This window comes from Polyodon spathula, chromosome 2, assembly GCF_017654505.1.
Source record: "Polyodon spathula isolate WHYD16114869_AA chromosome 2, ASM1765450v1, whole genome shotgun sequence".
In the NCBI taxonomy this organism is placed as follows: Eukaryota; Metazoa; Chordata; class Actinopteri; order Acipenseriformes; family Polyodontidae; genus Polyodon; species Polyodon spathula.
In genome coordinates, this window is record NC_054535.1 from 78,141,854 (window position 1) to 78,166,890 (window position 25,037).

A 25,037-nucleotide genomic window follows, 5' to 3' on the forward strand; every position below is an offset into this window, starting at 1 on the left:
GTGAACTATGCATCCGTTACAGAGTCACAACGTTTCACCTGAAAGACTGAGCATAAGGAGGTTAAGTGAATTGCTCAGGGTCACACAATGAGTTGGGATTTAAACCAAGGACCTCCTGGTTACAAGCCTGTTCCCTTTAACCACTGGACCACACTGCCTCCTTTATCTTCTCAATTTATATTTAAAATACTTCATCAGCAAAGAGTTGCAGTGAACTTATTTATTGCTTCAGAAATATGTAACATCTCCCAAGTTCGGGATTTGGTATTTAAGTAGAGGGGTCTTTTTCATCCACGTTCAATACAGTATCGCTTGTAATTCCAGTATCTTCCAGACTTGTCTCCTTTCCAATCTCAAGAGGTCTTCTAGGATATGTCGTACAGAGAGTGTAAATAGCAGGGTGATACCCTATCTTTAACATCCAGTCCAGCAGTACCTGCAAGAAAAAAAAAACACTTCAAGCATTTACAAAAATAAACTGCTGTTTTATCAAAAACATAGTGTTGGAAACGACAGCTGCATGTAGTAATTGTATTAGTAACTTTGAAACGTTTAGCGTATCTGTATTTTAACATTAAGGACCTAAATACAAACACACCCAACCTCTATTTTGTGAAACTGGAAATGTATACACAGAACAATGGCACATACTTGGGTACTGTGTGACTTAAGAAACCTTCTTTTGAAAATCCTTCCACTTGGACATCTGAGGGCAATTGTAACCACCTGCAATACAACCACACTTTAAAAAGATTGCCATAAAAACTTCCTGGTTATATATACACAATATATTCTATATGCAGTTAAGATGTGCAACAGGGAGGTCGGCAACCACCTGCTAAGAGCTTGGTAATACATGTACAGTGTGTTCCTCAAGCCAGCTGGCTTTTTATATTACTTCTAACAATCTTCCAGACCAATAAGCATATCACATGTGTGTTTTGAGGATAATGTAATTTTTCATTACACAGTCCTCCTATATGTACTATTACCCCTTTCTGAGGTGGTCTCTTTCAGCCTAGTGTCTGCTACATACTGGCCCAGCATGTCTCATCTATCCTCCAACTGGAGGAGAAGTAGCAAAGTTTGTGCTTTCTGTCAAACCTGGCACTGGGCAACAAGCTTCCACATCGTTTCACAATTAGACTTGGTCATAATATGTGATGCTGGCAATTTAAACTATACCTGCAGATACTGACCGATACATTGAGGTACTATATCCCAAATGACAGGGCAAGACAAAGTAAAAATAAGTAATTTGTGTCACGTACCCCATCAACATCATTTGATGGCTCCTCAGGTAATACAACGATCTGTTGAAAAACAAGTTATTGAAAAATAAATGACTTATTACCACTGGCTAAGAATATGTATGTGGCATTTCCTGTACATACAAACCCAATCTTATAAACAGAAGAACCAAGCTGAATAAGCTGAAATGTTTTGTTATGTAAAACTGGAGGGCTAAGGTTACTTGAACTAAAAGTAACCCAATATGAATGATTCTGTATCACTTACATTTGTAAATGAACACTGCACCCTAATGAATGTAGCTCACCGCAGTATCATCCTTTCTGACTACAAAAACAATGGAACAAATTTGTTTCAGTTGTTTTTGACAAAGTAAATACATGTGTGGAAATTTAAAGGCTCAGGTCTTGTAACGGCTCAAACTTTTTTGCTTGCAGACCACAAATGTTTTATCTCAGTGGACCACAGAACAAACAGTATAACTGACTGAAAAATAAGCACAGGAAAAAAGTCTATAAATACTAAGAATAACCGTAGAGAGGTGTCTTTCTTTGTTTCAATGCAATGGGTGGGCCTGTTTCTGTGAGCAAAGTAATTTTAAAATTGGAGTTTTAAAAAACAGTTCTAGCTTACTTTTATAACATGAATTTACAGAGAGGGAAAAAAAGGCCTTTTATTTTTTAATTGATAACACTATGTAACACAATTTTTGTTCCTGGGTAGTAAGTGTTATTTCCTAATTGCTTATGCCTCAAAAGTATAGAAAATGGCTATTATTCCCCACAAACTTTGCTTTTGAGACCAGGACAGTGATATTTCAAAATATCACTATTTCCAATGGGAAAACGGGCAAATGTGTGTCTTTTCGTTCACATAAAGTCAGAAAAAAACAACATATGAATCCAAATTAACATGTATTTATACTAAAGTTATACAAAGATGACTACAAAAGATTTATTTGCCCGTTTTCCCATTGGAAATAGTGATATTTTGAAATATCACTGTCCTGGTCCCAAAAGCAAAGTTTGTGGGGAATAATAGCCATTTTCTATACTTTTGAGGCATAACAATTAGGAAATAACACTTACTACCCAGGAACAAAAAAATAATAAAAATTGTGTTACACAGTGTAATTACAGCAGAAATCGATTTGTGTGAATTAATAATCTGTGAAGTTACATCCATGAGGTACCAGCACAGTTGGAGCTAAGAATCTCCAGCTATAATCTTTATTTGTAAATCGGAATGTTTGGATGCTGCACGCTGATTGGCTATTGAGGATTTTTGACTCTATTTGAATAGTACAACGGACGCCAGAACTTATTTTTTCCGAAGCACAGTTCAATTAAATAAATTATCAATACACAACATATTAAACTCACAATAAATATACACATTGTGTTGAGTGCATGAAACTGCAACTCCCTGGTAACGAATACATTTTAGACACTCCAAAACAAGACGGATAGTTTAGACCTTTTGATCACTTGGAGATGTTCTCCATGTATGCATTTTCTTCCTGCTTTTGTAGTTGAGTTTTTAAGGTCTCAAATTTTGAGTTTGCAATGGGATCTATTAACTATGCTGCCACTTCTACCTGCAATTATGTAACCTTTCCACAGATCACCTGAAGGGAGCTGGCAGACCACAGATTGAGAACCACTGGCTTAGAGGGTTGCTAAAATTTTACCTACCTTTTTTGATTAAGAGCCACTGAATTTATTTTATATGCAGTACAGTATGTTAAAGCAGATTAAACAAAGTCAAACCAACTGATGACAGGCAGGTAATTCTTGACACATCTCTCTGACATGGGGTATAAAGGTTTAGTTGACAAAACGTGTGGATGATGTTTACAATGACTCAGGCCATGGTAGCAGAGGCATTAGATTTTGAATACAATAATCTGTCGCATATCCGACTGCAGTGGGACAAGGGCGGACATGGAAAAAGTCAGATGAATGAATCCTGTTTTAAATACATTAAACACAGCTGGAACAATTACTATATTTGACACAATTATTGTTTTGAGATTCAGCTTTTATGAGGGAGCTCCCCTAAATCCCTTGTTTAGAAAGATACAGGGTATTAATGCTTGTGAGAGTAGCCTTATGGGTGCGTTCATTCGCTGCTGAGTGACAGGCAGGAGATCGAGACGGAGATTGATACTCCCCGCAGGCAAACAGAATTTATTTACATATCAACACATTGAACAGCTCACATGACACTACAAGCAATGGCAGCGCATAACACACAGTGTACAAAAACTTTGGTAGGATCTACAATCTCTGAACTAACCTTCTCTGCTCCATCATAAACTAACGTTGCTGAAGAGGTCGATCGTGGCAGACAGTTAGCGCCAGATATGTGACGGGCGGATACACGACGGATTACTGTATACCCTATCATTCCTGTCTTGCAAGCAATGCACCCAACAACTTCTGCAACATATCCAGGTTTCATAAGTGAAATGAAGAGTGGTGATTTAAAGCAATGGAAATCTGGAAACAGGTACAGGTCCTGCACTATTATTTCAGAAAATGCTAAGCTCTGGAAACTCAGCCTAAAAAAGACAAATACCTTTCCCCTCGAGATCTATTCTAAAAGTTATCCAACATCAACTGCAGTTGCAGAACAGTAAACAATGTGCCCGTCCCTCACCCTCTTCTGCCTGGGTGGTTCTAGAGGCGGTGGGGGTCGTGTGGCGCTCTCTGGCAGCTTCCTTCTCCTCACAGCCTCCTGGTTGGGGGATTCAGAAGTGAAGTCTTCCTCACCAAGCACTGCCCCTTCCTCAGAGTCTTGGTCCACCTGTACAGATAAACATGCAGGTAAAACTAAAACCACAAACTTCAGGAATTAACATCCACCAACGCATGCATTATAAGCTTGTGACAATAACTGCATTTTTCACAGCTCTGTAATCTACTACTGCAGTCTACCAGGAATTGTGAAAAGCAAAGATCTAACAACACTTAAAACAGACAGTGAGTGCATACTGAGTAGGTGCCACAGTAGCAAGGAAGGTCATGAAGGTGGGCTGCAACCCGTCATCGGTCGTCAGAGTCTATTAGCAATGGCAAAACAAAGGGAAAGAGGTCGCCAAGAGAGACAGATAGAGGAAGAACACTGAGAGGCTTGTCAGTGGTTGAATAGATTAACACCACTCTATACAAAACCAAAAATGAAGCGCTCACCCCAAGAGCATATCCCTCCGACAGTTTCCAGGCCTCCCCTGTCATCCTGTAGAAATGCTCTTCCTTTTTCCTGAAATTCGCCTCTTGCCGAGGTTTCAGTATGTTTTCCTGGTACGTCGACGCCTAACATGACAACAGAAAAAACAAATGAGTTCCACTGCTTGTGGTTTTGTTAAGCAAATGAAAGATGCTTTTCTAGGGCAAGCTTCAACTACAGTATAATTTTTAAAGCCAGTACAGGCGGACAGAAGCTTGTCTAATACATACACGCTGCAAAATCATTTTATGGGAGTGCAGCAGAAATGACTTTATTTTTTATGTATTTTGATGCTACTAAAGACTTCTTTGTATCCACAGCAGGGACATCTCTAGCAGAGGAAACAGTCTACTGAGGACAGAGCTGAGATGATTGAACTCAGTGTACATGCAACCTGAAATCATGTTGTCAGGCTTGCATTAGTGTCTATAGTGTCATTTGTGATTTTACATATAGAATTGTGGGGGTGTGGCTGCAGCTGTGTTGCACTGTGCACTTTGAATCAGATTATAACACTGGCTGAATCTGCTCTTGTCAATGCCCCCCAGGCTATAAACTAGAGTCAGAATCTGGGAAGTAGGCTGTGACTAGAACGAGAATTATATCAAATGTGAAAAATGCATCTGAAATTGGTCCTGGTACAAGAACTTGGGCTTTGACAAGACAGGATTTGGTATAAAACCATTAAAGAATAACATTGTGAAAACTACCCTCTCCTTTAGGGATGAAACAATTTTTCGATAGTACGATGTATCGCGACTACGAATATTTATGATAATCACATCGTTAACATTTTTTAATTATTTGATAGTCGTACAAAACAATAGTCACACACTCACTAAACGTGCCTGGAAGCAAAACAGATGCTTTTCTCTCCAAATAAGGGTAACATCATCGGAGTGTACTAGGGCTGCTACAAACACCCTGCCTTGCTAGTTACAGTATTTCTACCAGACAAACAGTGGGAGCGCTCTTGTTTTCCTGCTCGTGTTAACTAGCATCTGATTTGCTGGTCCCATCCTACCAGCAAATCAGTTACGCCCCTCTGTGTATTCAATGTGCAAAAAAAAAAAAAAACAAGCAAAAAACAAATACACACCACCTTGTGTCCAGAGCAGGACAGGCTTGTTGTATTCCTTGGTAAAGTGTGTACTTTGGAAAAAAAAACTGACCGTATATAGATTGCGCTGCTTTGGAGTTCGAAAATGAACTGTTATATAATGAATGTTTAACAATATTCAATAAAATAAATAAATACATGATGAGTGATGTTAAACGCAATTTTGAAGTAAGGATCGGGTATGCAATGTGTGCTAAGTAAATCAATTTATTATTATTATTATTATTATTATTATTATTATTAGGCCTGGATTTCCGCATTGTGTGTCACAGATAGTGAAGATTATTAACGGAATTAACAAAATGCAGTGCGTGATGATGCAGCTGTCGCGGAATTAAAAAAATAAATAAATAAAAGTTTTTAGTAAACTCATGTCTAGTTTATATAAGCCTACATTCCAAAGTACTGCAATCTGTTTGGAATACATATTTCAGTAACACTCCTTGCGTATGTTAAACTTGCTAGGCTTGTTGAGAATGTTGTTTTGTTTTTTTTTCTCGACGCTACCCAGGCATAATTACCTAACGCATTCAGTTGTTGTGCACAAGCTTTAACTGAACTGCAATGATATTAAAAGAATAACGTCATGGGAAGAGGAATGCACCGAAAAATGTATGGTGCAATCATCGCATTTACTTGAACGATTGGCAGAACTATATTGGTGTTCTTTTCTGAAAAGAGACTAATATTGCAGATAGCAGACTATTTGGTTCAAATTGCATGTACTGCTAACCATTGATAGAGACGCTGCGTCTACAAACTCTTGCCCAACAATGACTGCAAGATAACGAGATAACAATGCTGTGGACTAGAAGGGAACAGGCTCTAAAGACTACAGAGAGATCGAAAGAGATAATGCCACTGGGATCAAAGGGGTCGCAAGAAGATAACAAAAGGCAGATGTATGGACCTTTTGTCTCCAGGAGTGTGAAGAATGCACTGAGTTCAGAGGTTGTCACACTAGCCTACACACACAGACACACACACACACACACAATAAATTAAATTACCTTTGCAATTGGTTAAGTGTCAGAGAAAGGGGAGGTGGACCATCTATACAGAAGGGTATTTAATGTCATGCAAACATTGTAATGTTGAGTATTGTGTTTGTCCTGTACCTGGGACCAGACTCCCTGCATATTTCAATAAACCTGGCAGCTGATTGAAGAAAAGGACTCTGTGCATTTTCTTGAATCTACTTAATCACCATCATTTTTTTTAAAGTTACTTCAAATGTATTGAAAGAAATACAGATGCTTCATATTTTTTATGAATAACAGCTACTGTCGTGATAATCGGTGTATCATAAGAGCGGGCTCTCAACTATTCGTATCGTGGAAATTTACTGTCGTTTCATCCCTACTCTCCTTACCTTCTGGCTGTATTTATCCTGCTGCTCTCTTCTCACCAGCTTTCGTTTCTGCTCAACTTCATCTTCCAGAGCTGAAATATACAGTTCAAAATAGGACTATTGTGATTTATTTACTTGATATTTGAAATCTGCCAAGATAAACTTTTTTTTTTCTGTAGCGTGTCAACATCAACACATTGTACAACTCCAGCACGTGTAGTCAAGAAACAACAGGAGAGTTCACTCTACTGAAATGCATAGCTATCAAAATTGATGTGTTTTACTGTTAAAAATGTGCTGGCACTTCTATAACAATTAGACTGAAGAGTGCTTTTTAATATGTAGAACGGTCATTCATTTAAATCCTTACAAGATTCAGGTGAATTTTTCAGCTATTTACTTTGGTGGATTCAGTCTTTTGAGCACAGGACTCACAGGTTTGCTCTCTATAGAACAGGCTGCATTGAAATCTCCCAGAACTAACCTTTAATTACCTGTTATTTACAGCTTTGATTAACACATGTTTGATTTCAGAAAGGACAAAAAAAATGAGGACAAAACAAAAATAAAAAATGACATTGTGATAACACGTAGGGATGGTTGCCACAGTTTCAACGCATTGGGGTATGCATTTCAATAACATGTGTGCTGGACAACTGCAAATTAGTGTCTCTGGCTATAAATCATGACCATAATACGTCTGTTATTCAGATAAGAACTGTAATTTATATATATATATATACATATACACACACATACACACATAAATGCTGCTTCCTTTTATATTGATCCACTTTTTATTAATTTAAAAATAAAACCACAATAATTTGCCATTTTGGTTTTAATATTCTATCGAATGCATTAAGTCAGAACAAGTTCACCATATTTTTGCAGGAATTAGTTTTATAAATCAGCCAATTTCACACACACACACACACACACACACACACACACACACACACACACAAGAACATCAGAACTACTACTCCAGGGATGGAAATAAGACTCCTACTGCATAGCAGTTTCACCCATTCCTGGTTTTACTACAAGCTGCATTAGCTACAGTGTATAGGTAACAAGCTTAGCTCCCGTGTGTCTTATTACACTCATATTAATTAGGCAGTTTCAGTCACCATGAGCAGGGCAGGTCGAACGTTGCCAGTAATCATCCCTGCTGCCTTCGTCGTAGTCTTGCCCCTGTAAGACTTGTTATGATGCATAAAAATAGCAGTACAGATGCCAGGTTAAAATAGCTTAGTACTATTGTAACAGTCATGGAGAGGTATTTACAAGCACCTACAATGGTTGTCCAGATAGCTATTACAGTAGGACTTCCAATTGGAACCCCACGCTTCCAAACTTACCGGCTGACCAAACACGCAACTTGAAAGCAGAAACCGAGCTCCAGTAAATCACATGAAGATCAGACACTGGGAAAGTGACCAGTTCAACATCACTCCCCTGACTTTTTTTTGTTTTCTTCTTCTTATTTCTAACCTTAGACCTGTTATGTGTACAGTACACACATACACACACACACAGAAACACTGGAAATAGGGCAGGCTTCAGAGTTACACACATTTCACACTTAGGAACAACTTGCAATCCTAATGTGTTTGCAACTTTGACTGTACCTTTCAGAAACAGTATTACAGTACCGGACAGCTATTACCTAGCAGTAGTGTACCACTAGAGCTGTTTTAAAAAAAAAACAGCAGCATACAGACCTTCAGGAAAACTCCTTGGAGGACGCAGTGCCAGCGAGCTGATCCTAGGGGCCACAACCGAGACCAGCCAGCTGAGGAGGCCCAGGAATAAGAGGCCTCTGCCGACCAGCAGCAACAGACCTTTCACCCCTAGAAACACAACACACGCTCACTTCCTGACAGCATTACTATATTCTTACTCCTTTTACCCATTTAGAAAAAAAATACCTCAAACCGTATTGTTACAAATATAAGTTTTCAAATTGTTGTATTACTTAATTACTGTATACATGCGCTTGGAAGGCAAAAGAAAAGGTGGCAAACCAGCAACCAGAAGTATCTCCAATAACACAGTGCCCTCAGAAACACGGGCACTGCTTAGATTTTGGCCGAGTTGGACCCCAATTGAGCCATCAAGAACAGTTTCTGCAGAAACATTTCCCATTCAAACACAGGAATACTAAACCCATTTGTTCTTAGTTTCTGAGGTTTGATGACGCCACAATGCTGTAAATTGGTTGGTATGGCTGTAGATCCACCTCTTTACAGACTCGGGGATGGAAATAAGGCTTTCATTGCTTAGCATTTCGGTCCATTTCAGCTAATACTGTGAGCATAAGCACTTGATAAGAGAATCAGCAGGATATATAAAGCTCGGAAACGATCGATTAAGCTCAAGGTAAAGCTTGGAATTAGCCTGAAGCGCAATTCAATGGGCGCCTTATTTTACCATCCCTGCTGACTTTTACTACAGATCGGGTTTTTTTTCTTCTTTCTTTTTGCCACACCATCACTGACTGTATCCATCGACTACATGCGATTTTAATTAATTCATTCATTCATTCATTAATTCATTAATTAGTTAAAATTTCCGAAAATGCAAACATTTTACAAATACATTACTAGCCAATGCTAGTTTACATTGGTAGGGTAGTTCCCGGATGGTTACAAAATGTATGTCTCGTGACCAGTTCGGTGGTGAATTTCGTTCTTTATTCTTATGCTAATGTTGTGAATCACATCTAAATCACAACATATACAGCTATAATTATTGATATATAATTTTTCTCCTTATACTAAATGACATAGTTATGAATTTCCCAAACACCACAGAAAACCGATGTCTCGTGTTGTTTTGCTCCGCCGTGTACGATTTGGTTGAATTGATCACTGCAACACAATTAGAACCTAAAGCTAATTTATTCCAGCCTATTACGACACTATTTACTCGTCCTTCTTCCGTGTGTACATCCCAGTACAGCTGACATCTGACACGGTTTTAATTTCACTCTCACAAGAGCTAATCAATGAAATATTTCTTACCTACATTGGAACTTTTCCATGAAGCAAAGCAAAAGAATGACAAAGATAAAATACCGAACTGCCAAACTGTCTTGAAAGAAACCATTGTTTAGGAATTACTCTTGCACATTTCCAGATGCCAGGTTGCAATCCGTGTTTACACTTCTCCCTTGCCTTACTTTTGGGAGTTGCAGCTCTGGTGGGCAAACTATACTCATGATTCGCAACACTGCCCTCTGAAGCAAAGCAACGACCTTGCACTTGGATTGCGCAGTTGCTGTCCTGTTGGCAGCGTAAGGGAATATGCCAAGCACTCCCACCTTTCACTTCAAGAGCTCGGCAACTCTACAAAATCAACCCACCCTGACCCTAACCTAACCTTAAGCAACCCCAGCCCTACAACCTAACCCTAACCCAATACCTAACCCCAAACCTAACCATTATGACTCATCTGATGCCCTCAGCACACTTTCTAAGGTATATCCCTTTGTGCTGCGCTCTGGTGTGAGATTTTTAACTGTAAATATGAATCATAGTACAGTTGTACAAATATTTGTAATGACTGTGCTTTTATTTATTTATTTATTTTTAAAGATTGTTAAACTATCAAAAATGTATTTTGGTCTTTGTCATGTTAATTAGTGGCTAATATTCACTAAATGTTTGTATTCAACATGTTTTCTTGAATCGTTTTATATTAAGTGTAGGGTGTCAATACCTGTGACTACGACTGTATGGGCTGCAAATGACGACAAGCATAGAAATTGCAGACCTGTTAACTCTCCCGTATTCACCGTGAGTCTCCTGTATTTTGGGCCCTTCTCCCGGACATCTCCTGGTACAGATTTTCTCCCGTAGTTTGGTCTCTACTGTTAAACCCCATTATGTCAGCAAACCTTTGATGTTTGCAAAGGTCCTTGCTAGTTTGTGGTTACTGCAATCCCCGTCTGTACCTTGGAGGGTTTAGGTCCCAGGGGAGCCCTGTGGCAGGCATGCATTCAGTTCACAGATCGTACTTAGCCACACACCTGCACCCCCTGCTGTTGTTTCACCTTTTAATACCACAAGATATGTTTTCACAAAGGCACTTGTGTATTTTCACTTTGTTGATTTTGCCACATGTATGAACATGTGCAGTTTTGCTTAAAGAATATTAATAAATAATGTATTTAAAAATGGACACAAGGTAAACGGACCTTCAAATGGTCGAAACAGCATTTTAATTATTTGTGGTTAACAATAATACTACCAGGGTCGGGGATTATTCGGTTTGTTTTTCAATTCTAATTCCAGTTCCAATTCCTTTTTTCAAAATCAGTTCTAATTCCAAGTCCCTTATTTAGATTGGAATTGATTAAAAAGGAATGGGAATTGTAATTGGGACATACAGGAAAACAATGATAGCTGCTATTTTCAGAGAGTTGTGTACAGTTGGAATACCTTACCTTTATTCTTATATGTGTTGGGCAATTCTGTGATTATTTGGTAATTATATTAGCATGAGCCTTTCTTTCCCTTCTTCTTTGGTGAACCAGACCACCCAACCCCCCTGAAACACCAAGCAATCAGCAGAATTGTATGAGATATAGATTCTCCATGGCAACAGGACCAGGGATATTCACCTCTGGCTCCGGAGATTTGACACTCAAAGAGCGCTTTTTGGATGGTGTTTTCCTTTTACCTGGATTGGTACTGTGCAGTTGTTTTTTTTTCCTACTTTTTGGACACTGAAATGACAGATCCACACAGCCTCAAACACATTACTTGTATCTTTTTATACCAATAGTGTTAAAACAATTTAAAGAAGCAAGTTGTAAACACATGGGTATGTTGTGCATTTAAAAACATAGATAGGGTATAATGAAATTACTTAAAAAAAAAAACATACAGTTCAAAATAGAAACATAAGGGTTTGATAATTCTATTCCATAATTCGGTGCAGACATTCTTATACAGAAGTATGTCCTTCCTATTAAACAGTCTTGAGTAAATATAGGTTTCATGCAGCTAAAGACACTGCTGATTTTATAATTACCATATGTTAAGTATGGCTTTGTATTAACTCTGAAGTGCATCTTATTGTTACATAATAATCTATACTTTTATATAGCGCCTTTCACAGTGGACCACCATCACAAAGCACTTTACAAGATACGAGACTAAGGTGTGTGAACTATGCATCAGCTGCAGAGTCACTCCCAAAAGACGAGCACAAGGTGGTTACATGATTTGCTCAGGGTCACACAACGAGTCAGTGGCTGAGCTAGGATTTGAACCATACCAGCCTGTTTCTTTAACCACTGGACCACACAGCCTTCTAGCTTTGATAGACACTGACATTTTAAAGGTTTATTTTGTTATGCACCTGTCCTGGTCCTGTTTCTGTTCATGACCTAAAAACAATAATGTGCATTAATAAAACTAAATTGGTTGTTTTCAGGTCCTAAGGAGAGGAATCCAACATTGGTCAGGTTGTTGAAGGCAGATTTGCTTCAGTGCAGCAGATAAAGTTGTAATGATAAACATCAAGGATCCCTCAAACTGAAATTGTTGTTTTTTATGGGACTGCAAAGTTTGCTTTCATTTCTCTTTTAATTATGTATCAGAGTGGGGTTTTTATTATTATTATTATTATTATTATTTATTATTATTATTATATTATTATTATTATTATTATTATTATTATTAATATTATATTTTAGTTATCATTTTTTCCAAATGGCATATTTTAAATACACTGTACAGCTCCGGCCAAAGGTTTTGCGTCACCCTATAGAATTAGCTAAGTTTGCTTCATAATGTTAACATATTGAATTGCATACCCGCTTTATAGTTTTTCATATAGGCCTACTTAACGAAAAACTGACAAAAAAATGAAAAATGTGACATTTTGAAATCTAACATGAAACACTACACTACTCTTGTGGTTTCCAGTAGACTTTCTTTGATTACATGCTGTTAAATAAAATATCTGAATTATGTTCACATAATTTTTAAAAAACAATTATGTCTCAAACTTTTGGCCATAGCTGTATACATGTCACTATAACCATGTCCTTCCCTAAAGGGAAGTAGAATTGAGGTCGTTCAGCACCAGAAAAAATATCAAGCCTGAATTGCTGCTACAAAAGAACATAAGAACATAAGAAAGTTTACAAACGAGAGAAGGCCATTCGGCCCATCTTGCTCGTTTGGTTGTTAGTAGCTTATTGATCCCAAAATCTCATCAAGCAGCTTCTTGAAGGATCCCAGGGTGTCAGCTTCAACAACATTACTGGGGAGTTGATTCCAGACCCTCACAATTCTCTGTGTAAAAAAGTGTCTCCTATTTTCTGTTCTGAATGCCCCTTTTTCTAAACTCCATTTGTGACCCCTGGTCCTTGTTTCTTTTTTCAGGCTGAAAAAGTCCCTTGGGTCGACACTGTCAATACCTTTTAGAATTTTGAATGCTTGAATTAGGTCGCCACGTAGTCTTCTTTGTTCAAAACTGAACAGATTCAATTCTTTTAGCCTGTCTGCATATGACATGCCTTTTAAGCCCGGAATAATTCTGGTCGCTCTTCTTTGCACTCTTTCTAGAGCAGCAATATCTTTTTTATAGCGAGGTGACCAGAACTGAACACAATATTCAAGATGAGGTCTTACTAGTGCATTGTACAGTTTTAACATTACTTCCCTTGATTTAAATTCAACACTTTTCACAATGTATCCGGGCATCTTGTTAGCCTTTTTTATAGCTTCCCCACATTGTCTAGATGAAGACATTTCTGAGTCAACAAAAACTCCTAGGTCTTTTTCATAGATTCCTTCTCCAATTTCAATATCTCCCATATGATATTTATAATGTACATTTTTATTTCCTGCGTGCAGTACCTTACACTTTTCTCTATTAAATGTCATTAGCCATGTGTCTGCCCAATAGCTGCACTATACTAAACTTTACCAATGTGTAAGGAATATCCACTATTCATTTGTTCATGCCTTTTACATATTAGCTAATTGCATTCTGCATTTGAAAAAAAAATAAAAAATACCACTGACTCACACTGCTTTCACTTCTTACCATTTACCTTTTTGTTGTCATGGGAGCCTATAAAGCTCCGGGACAAACTTTACTCAAAATGTACAACTATACAGTACACTCACCTTCAGGCATGTGCTGTCTATTCACGACAACAGTCTACTGAACCAATTAGTTCCAGATTTCCAACACACCATCCGATTTCTGTTTAGTCTGTTATAAATCAATACTGAGCATTCTATTTCAAGTTAAGCTCTGTTCTTTCCATTTGTCTCTTGGTCATTCTGTTCCCCGGGGATTGCCCCTGTCATGACAAATTTGACATGCTAAAGAGATGCTTTGCACTGTTTCTTAAATCAAGTGGCCTCAAATAAATTGCATACTTAATGTCTTCTTAGCCTTCCTATCAGTCTGGGGAAATTGTAAAAATGGGCAATTGACTTGTGGATGTTAACATCAGAACTTGAGTTGTCATTATCGTACCCTCAAACTGGCACAGGCAACAAATCTGCCTCGATTCCCTACATGATATACACATGGTTCTTCAGTTGCGCTCCCTTCTTTTTATTATTCATCTGTGTTTGTTAATTGAACGTTACAGACCGTCCAGTTTGTTCCGCACTCTTCCAAATTTAAACTCAAAGTGCAATCTTCTAAATGGGTTGTAATATAATTTAATTATTATTATTATTATTTAACAAACCTACTGATTAATATGAAACAGGTGCGTGTATCAGTTGCAGCTAATTAGCTCACATTAGCACCTGAACCTCTTTATAAACCCACTGCGCACGCGTGAACACCAAACGATAAGGGAGGTGAAGCCATTTGAAGAGTTGAAGACTGCAAGACGAAAATGCGGGAGGTGAGAGGAAAAAGTGGTTGGAAAACAACATTTAAAATTAAAAAGTTATTGTGTGCACAAACAAAGGAGGCAAGATGCTGAGAATGAGGTACTGGGCCAAGATAATGAACAGAGGAGATGGAAATCCTGTTAAAAGGATTTTTGAGCTCTGTTGGGAGTATGAGGTATTGATGAGGAAAAGGAATGTGTGTGATAAAAGCTTAGGGGTGGGAATTAAAGATATTTAGGAGCAGGTAACACTGACAGACTGTATAGGAAAGGAGAGATTAAATATAATTTGTGTAGTTAGTCCATGGTGTCTTGAAACCCAGTGCTTGATCTGTACCTAATTAAAGAAAAGGAAGAAAGAAGGGTTTTCTGAGAAATGGCAGGGAAATGGGTAAACCGTGTATGGGAAAATTTATTGTAAGATTTTTACAGATGGATCTAAAAATACAGATAATGGTAGGGTTGGAGCAGCGTATTATATTCCAAAATTTGAGGGAAATGTGCGCATTACAGATAATGTGTCAATTATGACAGCTGAATTATTAGGGATTATTTTGGCATTGCAATGGATTATAGAGGTTAGGTTAAAGAGGGCAGTAATTTTTTCAGACTTATCAGGGCTTCAGGCAATTAAGAATGAAGAATGGTGGATATTACAAGGTATATACAAGTTCAACATGTTTAAATCTTTCTCACTTTTTAAAGCGTGCCTCCTAAAATGCTTTTGTGCTTTCAGAGCCATGTGTTGGACAACACCTATGTGATCTCTTACTCTATTGAACCAATGCTGGAGCATACCTGGAAAGATGGGCCTGAGAAGACCCTGTACACAATACTTCATCCAATAACCGCTCCATTCATAACTTGTCCACATGCAGTAAATCAAAGGTGTTTGTTGCAGTGCTTCACTCCTTATCCTTCATTTTAACTGCATGCTTTATTTCAGATACTGTTCCCAAAGACAGAGTGTTCAGTGTGATCTTAGGGACATTCCTGCCTGATGTGGAGCTTGTCAAAATTATAATTGGACTACAGACTTTAACTGTGCCAGAAGCCAACCTAAAAGGTTAGAATGTCCAGGAGCACGTCTTTCCCAATGGATCCAAGACCTACACTCTCCAGGTGTCATTTGAGGAACCTAATGTAAAACAAAAAGTAACCTCCAAGCTGTTCAACCATCCAATTGAAAACGCTTGCTTCCTGTGGATGTGTTGCTTCCTGTCTGACAGGGTTTAATCTAAAAACCCTTTTCTTTTCAGCTAACCCCTCCAGATACCAGAACTTACATTCTGCCCCTGACCTACTTGCTGAATATAGTGCCGGAGAATACACCCTTGTGTCCTGCTGTAATCGAAGCCATTCTCAAAGACATCAGTAAGTGGCGGTTTGTGGTCTACAACTACCCTTTTCTAACTAATCCAGTCCACTGCAATGACAACTGCAATTCCTCTTGCAGTAACTGGCTACTGTGATGGTGCTGCATTCTATACCATGGTAACATATGGCAACATGGGTCGCAACTGGATTCCTTTTGTGGGCTCAAGAGAACTTGGTGGAAGTCTGCTTGCCCTGTACAAGTATAATGCCAACTCTACCAATTTCTGGAAGACTGCCAATCAATTCAATTGATGCCACATGTGAAGTAAGAGATGGAACTTTTTAAAATGTGTAATTTTAGCTGTGTTTTGGGTTCAACACTTTACTGACCTGATGTATTGTCTCCTGTAGGTGATCAGTTCTTCAGGCATCAGAAGCAGGCTTGACTTGACCTTGAAGGATATGGAGATCATGGTTGTGGTGGCTAACTTCTCTCTGTCCTGCAGTTTCAGTACAAAGATGATTGGTAACTCTCCTGCAGACCAAGCATTCTGTATAATAGCTACTTTTGAGATGAAGTGGCATTGGTGCTATAACCTGGATCCAAATGTTATGTTTCAGATTGCTTCACCAATGGAACTATGGCAGCTCTTGCTGTGAAAGTGGGAATCTTTCCCCAGCTTGTCTCCAAGTTAACTAACTCCAAGGGATCCTAGTTGCCGGACTCTTCAGTCTGATGCTATTAGTGTGGTTTTCTATTTCAATGTCAACTCCTGTGGAACAACAAGTTTGTTGCAATTGACCCTTTGTGATTTCTCTTCCAGTTTGACAACCTCTTCACTTAGGAGAATAAAGTGCTGTTCACATCTTACCAGTAAGAATTGCATCACAAACTGAGTAGCTTTATGATTGAGCATAAAACACTATCTACTTTAACTAGACCCTTAATTGAACTGATATGCTTAATTAGACCTTTCTACTTGTTTTCATCTCTTTAAAGAGTTGCATATTTCAAGTTAGCTATAACATTTGATAAGTAACTTGAACTGCAACTGTTCAAGAGCTGGAAACAAGTAAAAAGGTCTAATTATGCAAATTATCAGTTCAATTAAGGATCTAGTTAAGTAATTGAGAGCTCAGTTGGAATGAAAACCAGTAGCGACAGAGTTTGAGAAGCCCTGGAGTAGACCGACAAAAAAAAAAAACTGTTTTAAAATACAGCTAATTTCGTTTTTAATATGGCACCTTAATTTAGTAAATGATCTTTCCACTGTTGCAACCGCATAGTCAAGAATATAAGTAAAGCAATTGTTAAATTAGGAAAGACTAATTCAAGACTGCACTTAAGCAGAAAGTTGAGTTTCGCCAAATCAGTGGTGCGTCCGTCAACAGACATTTTGCCGGGAAAACCTCCTAACAATATTGTTGATGGAGCAGCATAATGTTTTGCAGTGTTCAAAATCATCCTTTTGACATGCTGTTCACGCCGATAAGAAACAAATTTCTGGGATACCTGTTTTGAGATTATTGAAGCTTTCATCAAGCTCGCTGTTCATAACATCGACAAGGACATAAAATACGTCCTGTTTAAATTCAACCTCTGGCTCTCTGGAGCTTTGAGTGTGGCCAGTATTGTCGGTGACCACTTCTTCATGAAACAATTTTTGTTTTCTTACTCTTTTGCTCAAACTTCTTACTAGCACCGAGGTCATCGGCAATTGTACATGCAGCTGCAACAGCTTTGTTAAATCCATCCTCTCTGTATTTTGATGAGAGTTTTTAAATTCTCAATAAGCAGAACAGCGGTGTCTGGGGTAATGTGCTTTGATTGCATTGCAATACTAACATGTGTGATTTCGTTTAAAAGATCGTGCCAAATCACCAGAGTTGTAAGAAATTCCATTGACTGAATTCCCTTCCTCAAAGCCAGAGCCTCTGAGCATATTTTGCTATCTTTAGTCATGATCTCCAACTTCTCTAAAGCTTCAACCACATCATCAAGCTGATTTGGTTTAACCAAATTTAGCTTCCCATCTTGTTTCACTCAGTGGCTTCAATGTAATATTTACATATTCTTTCAATTTCCCAACGTTTAACTGATGAGGCAAATATTATGTACACCCTTTGGACTGTGCCAAAGAAATTCATACACGCCCTGTTAGATGAAGGTGCATCACAGAGCAATAGATTTATGTGGCTTGCACAAGGTAAAAATAAAGCTTCGGGATTCTTCTGAAGTATCAATGCCTGAACCCCACAATGTATTCTGCACATATTTAATCCATTGTCGTAACTTTGGCCACAACAATTTGATATCGATTCCTTGACTGTGAAGCATATTTATGAGTGTTGATTCTAATCCTTTACCAATTGTGGCTTCTTTATTTCCTTCAATGTTTACGTACCCGACAATTACTGAAGCTTGCTCCTGCTTCGATATATGTGGTGTGCAATCTAATTCAACTGCATATTTAGCAGATAGCACTTGCTCACAGGTTTCGTTCATTACACAGTCTGCAATGCTTTTCAAGAATTCGATCTGCGTACACCACGATAAGTTGTTGCACATTTCTTTGCATTTGTTTTTTGCAGGTGATCAGCCATTACACTATCATAGCGACCCAACAGTTCTAAAAGACCCAGGAAGTTTCAGTTTTTTGGATTTCCTTTTTGGATTCTGCATTTTTCCCTCTCAATGCAAGATTTCTTTCCGCTGAAAACAAAATGCAATCTAGCACCCTTTTTAAAACTGCTCTCCATCTTTTTTCTTTACTTGTACATCTTTCTGCAATTGACTGTCAAGCACTTACCAAGTCTCAGTCTTGTTTCAATTTCCATACAAGCAAGGCAAGCCTGCATGTGTTTGCTTCCAGTCTCATGTTTTTGAAGAATACCTGACAAATGGTGTCAGGCATTAAAACCTTTCACTAAACTGCTTCCCAGCACCGTCGCTCCTCCGTACAACATACACGCGAAGCAGTACAATTTGTTATATTTTTTTTTAATACATAAGCCAGTTCCGTTCAACTTTTTCCCCATTCGCCAATCTCTGATAGCAATATGCTTGGGGGGGGGCGGACGTATTTTGTTTTTATCTGTCCTTGGAAACAGTCCATTTGGACACTGTCTAAGCCCCTGCTCTGTCATACGGAGGTGGAAAGAATGACTTACATTAGCAAGATGGCCAATCTGAAGGATCTGTGGTGCTGATAATGGCTTTGTTCTGTTTGGAAGCTGTTGAAGACTGGGGTGACGGTTCCAGAGAATCGGAGGATACTTCACCGCCATCTGCTTGCATTGAACACTCACCCTGGACCACGTCGAAAGCAAGTAGCATTTCTTCAGCATTGCAGCTTGTTGTAACCGCAGGTGCAGGCCCTGGCCTAACGTTTTCCATGGCGACACATCCTCTATCTTTATTATTTGTAGTTGATTGGCAAAGCCACTTCATGTCTGTTTTCAACTTTTTTCTTTTCTCCTCTTCAGCTTTTGCTATTTTTCTTTTCTGAGACCCAGAAAGTTCTTTTTTTTATTCCATATTTATATAGTTAGAGCTGAGGATACACAATCTTAATGGCAACTTCACACACACACAACACTGCGTGTGTGCATGCGACGCTCTGTCTGTGACATATTTAGATGGCCATGAATACTGTTAACCCACAAAAGCATGGTGCAAAAGTAATACATGCGATCACAAGGATACAAATACTGTTTTAATAAAAACACTACAGTGAAAACCAGTATTTAATTTTGTGTGTTCTGGCCCCATGTTCACCGCACCTCTTGAACCATAAATATCTCCCTCAGATTATTATATGAAAACCGAGATATTTAACGTTGTAGAAAACATTAACGTTATCTAAGTAATGGTGCATTTAAAAGTAGCCATAAATACACTATTAAGAAAATATTGCTGTGTAGAAAACACTCAGTCAGGTTTATAATATATCACGACCTAATACAGTAGACCTGACTGAGTGACGAAGCCTCATAACTAAATATTATTACACATGTTTTGTGTGTTGACAAAGTCATACTGCCGTTATCATTTTATCAATTACAATTAAATCATTGGTTTAATCAGATTGAGCACTGTTGTTTTTTTTAATATTTTTATTTTTTTTATTTTTTTTTTCTTAATGAGCTTACCTTCTCTGACTGCCTCATCTGTATGGGGTGCCATTTGTAAAAAAAAAAAAAAAATTCATATTTTAAGTGTTCTTTTTTTCCAGATTTAACTTAAATCTTATATATATATATATATTTAATGTGTACATTCAGATATAATTTATAAATCTAGCTATAAGCTTTAACATTTAGCAAAATATTTAACTAAATCTTAAATCTCTTAACAAGATTTAACGTTTAGCTAAGTATATAGCTAAATATTAAATCTCTTAGAGATTTAGCTAAATGTTAAATCTTGTTAACTGGCCAGCTAAATCTGGAGTTTGTATGCAGATGAGATCTGCCCGCTTTGTGCTTTCACGCGATTTGATTGGCTCTTGTAATGCTAAACTGGGAATATGTAAATGTGAGCATTACAAGAGCCATTCAAATCGTGTGAAAGCACAAAGCGGGCAGATCTCGTTTGCATATAAACTCCAGATTTAGCTGGCCACCTAAATATTTAGCTAAATGTTAAATCTTGTAACTAGATTTATAAATTATATCTAAATGTACACATTTAAAAATATATATATTTATTTTCACAACCTTTATCAAAAATACAAGATTTAAGTTAAATCTGGAAATCTGTTTAAATATTAACATGTTTTGTTTTTTTTGTTTGTTTTGTTTTGAACCCCATACATCTCCCGCTGTCCGTAACATTTTTCTAGTGGTGACTATCATCAGCCCTTGATTCAATTTGCTCAAAATGTGTTGATAATTTACCCTGAACCGTTGCTGCAGCTAGCTGTTTGTGTGTTTGGTGGCTGACTTACCACTGTAAACTGTCTTCAGAGACATGGACTATGGGTGTCCTATGAACAGTCTTGCAGCACACAGTCATGGAGTATGGGTTTCCTATGAACAGGCTTGCAGCACACAGTCATGGACTATGGGTGTCCTATGAACAGTCTTGCAGCACACAGTCATGGAGTATGGGTTTCCTATGAACAGGCTTGCAGCACACAGTCATGGACTATGGGTGTCCTATGAACAGTCTTGCAGCACACAGTCATGGATTATGGGTTTCCTATGAACAGGCTTGCAGCACACAGTCATGGACTATGGGTGTCCTATGAACAGTCTTGCAGCACACAGTCATGGAGTATGGGTGACCCATGAACAGCGTGCAGCACACAATCATGGACTATGGACACATTATGGATGCGCTGTTTAAAAACCTTTTTTGTTGTTGTCAAAACTACAGAATGGTTTGAATACATGGGTTTGATCTTATGCACTAGCTAGACACACTATAGGACAAACTCACTCGATTTGAAATGTTAATTCCAGAGACATGCTTCTCCAGTTACGATGAAAGGGACATTCTTTGGCACAAGTCAGTAAGGATACAAGAATCCCAGGGTAACATGTCAGCATCTCCACCCTCATCTCCACACTACATTTTTTACATATATATTTGCTGGGGGCAAGACTGTGTATGAACCGCAAAAACAACTCCCTGCTGTCTTTAATATTTCCCAACACAAATTACCAGCACCAACTTTGATGTACTATTTTTTTATTACATTTAAATGATTTATCCCAAACTAGCCTTTTTGTGTATTGCTTTTGATGAGTCAAAATGCATTAAGATACAAACTGTTTGCACTAACTTTGTAATCAGAGTGCAGAACATTTTAAAATCAGACACCTACATAAAATGGCTTAACTTAAATCCAAAGGGGCTACCTTCATTTTCATTTTTGCCTTTTTTTAGCTCATGATGCTCAGCACAGAAATCGCATATCCTTTGCATGCAATGATTGCCTGAAGTCTGAGACCATTAGACATCATCAGACGCTGGGTATCTTCCCTGGTGATGCTCTGCCAGGCCTGTACAGTTCCTGCTCGTTTAGGGGGGCTTTTGCCTTCAGTCTGGTCTTCAGCATGTGAAATGCATGCTCAATTGGATTCAGATCAGGTGACTGACTTGGCCAGTCAAGAATTTTCCACTTTTTGGCCCTGAAAAACATCTTGGTTCCTATGGCAGTGTGTTTGGTGTCATTGTCCTGCTGCATGATGAAGCACTGTCCAATGAGTTTGGAGGCATTTGGTTGTATCTGAGCAGACAAGATGTTTCTGTACACTTCAGAATTCATCCTGCTGCTGCCGTCAGCAGTCACATCATCAATGAAGACAAGTGAGACAGTTCCAGCATGCAGCCATACATGCCCAAGCCATAAAACTACCTCCACCATGTTACACAATGAGGGGGTATACTTTGGATCATGGGCAGTTCCTTTTTTTCTCCACATTTTCCTATTTCCATCTCTCTGGTACAAGTTAATCTTCGTCTCATCTGTCCATAAGATTTTGTTCCAGAACTCTACAGGCTCTTCCAGGTACTTTTTAGCAAACTGTAGCTGGCCATTCTGTTCTTGAAGCTTACTAGTGGTTTGTATCTTGTGGTGTACCCTCTGACGTTCTGCTGGTGTACTCTTCTGTGTATGGTAGTCTTTAACACATCTATGCCTACCTCCTGGAGAGTGTTCCTGATCTGTTGGACTGTTTTTAGGTGGTTTTTCTTCACCATTGAAAGTATTCTTCAGTCATCCACTATAGTGGTCTTACTTGGTCTACCATGTCGTTAGCCATTGCTGAGCTCACCAGTGCTTTCTTTTTTCTTAATGATGTACCAAACAGTTGATTTTGGCACGCCTAATGTTTTGGCTATGTGCCTGATCTATCTATTCTGATTTTGGCACACCTAATGTTTTGGCTATGTGCCTGATCTATCTATTCTGATTTTTCTGCCTCATGATGGCCAGCTTTACTTGCATTGACACTTCATTGGTCATCATGTTGTCAGACACCAGCAACAGACTCCAAAGGCAAATGCAAAGCCTAGAATCAAGACTAGACATTGACTGCTCTCTTGTGCATGCACTAACGATGCAAACAAACACACCTGCCTAATAAGAAACAGCAGTGAAGCCAATTGTCCAAATACTTTTGGTACCCTAAAATGGGGGGACTATGTACAAAACATGCTGTAATTTCTAAACGGTTCATCCGATATGGATGAACATACCCTCAAATTAAAGCTGACAGTCTGCACTTTAACACCATAGTCATTGTACCATTTCAAACCCACAGTGCTGGAATACAGAGCCAAAACAACAACAAATGTGTCACTGTCCAAAAACTTTTGGAGTTCACTATATATATATATATATAAACTTTAAAATGGCATTTGATTCTACTCTGAAGTAATGGCTATATACCTGATCTCCAGCTCCAGCATCATCTTCATCCTTTCCTTCAAAAACACAATCAGTGATTTCACTGCATTGTGGTTCTAGAGCCACCAGCACATTGCAGGTTTTGTAATCGAAACCTGAAGAAAAAAAGAAAAAAAAGAAAAAAAAGAAAAAACGCAGTCTATCAGCCAACTCTTTTTGAGACTCTGATTTGTATTTAACCATATTGACAACACCACTTATAATAGGATCTGTTTGGTACAATAGACTGTGTTAAAACAGTGCACTCCTAATAAATTCCTAGAAAATTCGACAATCTTACATTAGGAAAACAAAACAGTCAAAATGAGTCCAAACTAAATCTTTTTTAACTTAATCATGAAAATCTAATGCATCATATTTTAAGAGGAACAAAAGATATGCAAAATTAAAAAGAATCCAAGCACTGCTTCTATGGAGATAACTGTACACCACCTGGACCAGTATCCAGTACACTAGGATTCAAATGTACCTTTGGAAGAGTCATCATAGCCGATCTTCTTGATGGTGTCTCGGACAACTTTCTGAAGATCCACAGTCGCCTTTGACATGACCTCCCCGCATAGTAAGACTATGCCGGTCTTTGCCACACATTCTGTTGGGTATCAAGCAACATTTTCATCTGTGCACTGCAATGCTGCCTTTTCACATAGTGTATGGACATGAAAAACAACTTACACTTCAAGTGTTGGAAGCACTTCATTTTTTGAAAGTTAAGTTGCACAATGAGCACACGATTCGAAGTCTGACTGCTTCAGGTGCAGGTTGGTGGTTTAAGAAATCACCACTATTTGAGTACAATGGTCATTTCTGAAGTTAAAGAGGTTTTTGTTTTAAAATATCATTCAAGCTCAACTTACCACAGGCAACTTTGGAGTGTGGGTCCAAAACACTGATCTGATCACACATTTTATCTGAGTAAAGAAAAAAAAAAGTTTGAAAAATACTTCTTATGAGAGTTTCATGCAATGCTCCCAAAACCATGAGACACAACACTAGGCACAGTTCTGTCCGGAGGCGTCTGGAGCACTCCATGTTTTTATTAATATCTAAATAATTATCTGATTAAGACCTGGAAGCCCCTTATGGAATAAACATATATTTTTAATCTATGGTAGAAAAGTATGATCTTTATACTTTTCATATATAGAAATTGGCACCTTTTTATATATTTAAAATATATGGGATATATTTTCAATATATTTTAGTCTGTAATCCATATATTTATTTTATATGGATTACAGACTAATGGAAATATTTGGTGCACAATGAACTTGGAACTTTACCTTTTATAACAAATGCTGAGTCTGGTAAAGTCGGTGTGGCGTAATATGCTTTACCTGTGTCAAAGCGAACATTTTAGAAAACGCGAGAATTTTTTTTTTTGTAAATGAATACTATGTACCGATGATCCAGTCTCCACACTGTGGGTGGGCAAAAGGACTACAAAAACATGGCTATAACTTTTGA

At 38.1% G+C, this 25,037-nt stretch overlaps 1 protein-coding gene across 2 annotated transcripts; it reads right to left on the bottom strand.

Moving 5' to 3' along the window:
* Nucleotides 1-114: 114 nt before the first annotated feature.
* ubxn8 (UBX domain protein 8) lies at nucleotides 115-10,158 on the bottom strand. 2 transcript variants are annotated; one of them, XM_041230274.1, is made up of 8 exons: nucleotides 9,983-10,157; nucleotides 8,681-8,809; nucleotides 6,975-7,045; nucleotides 4,446-4,568; nucleotides 3,913-4,059; nucleotides 1,272-1,313; nucleotides 652-726; nucleotides 115-436 (listed from the first exon to the last, which is right to left on the bottom strand). In XM_041230274.1, exons 1-8 carry the CDS (start codon nucleotides 10,065-10,067, stop codon nucleotides 269-271), a joined length of 840 nt encoding a protein of 279 aa, XP_041086208.1. In that variant the 5' UTR covers nucleotides 10,068-10,157; the 3' UTR covers nucleotides 115-268. The 2 variants fall into 2 exon arrangements, with proteins under 2 accessions (XP_041086208.1, XP_041086217.1); XM_041230283.1 differs by lacking the exon at nucleotides 8,681-8,809 and having other exon boundaries at nucleotides 9,983-10,158.
* Nucleotides 10,159-25,037: the final 14,879 nt, after the last annotated feature.

Excerpts from the sequence above, each read along its gene's own strand:
- ubxn8 (XM_041230274.1), bottom strand. The coding sequence starts at position 10,067 with ATGGTTTCTTTCAAGACAGTTTGGCAGTTCGGTATTTTATCTTTGTCA. Across the intron at positions 4,569-6,974 it reads AGGATAAATACAGCCAGAAG|GCGTCGACGTACCAGGAAAA; the intron begins GTAAGGAGAGTA and ends TTGTCATGTTAG. Across the intron at positions 1,314-3,912 it reads AACCACCCAGGCAGAAGAGG|ATCGTTGTATTACCTGAGGA; the intron begins GTGAGGGACGGG and ends GTTTTTCAACAG.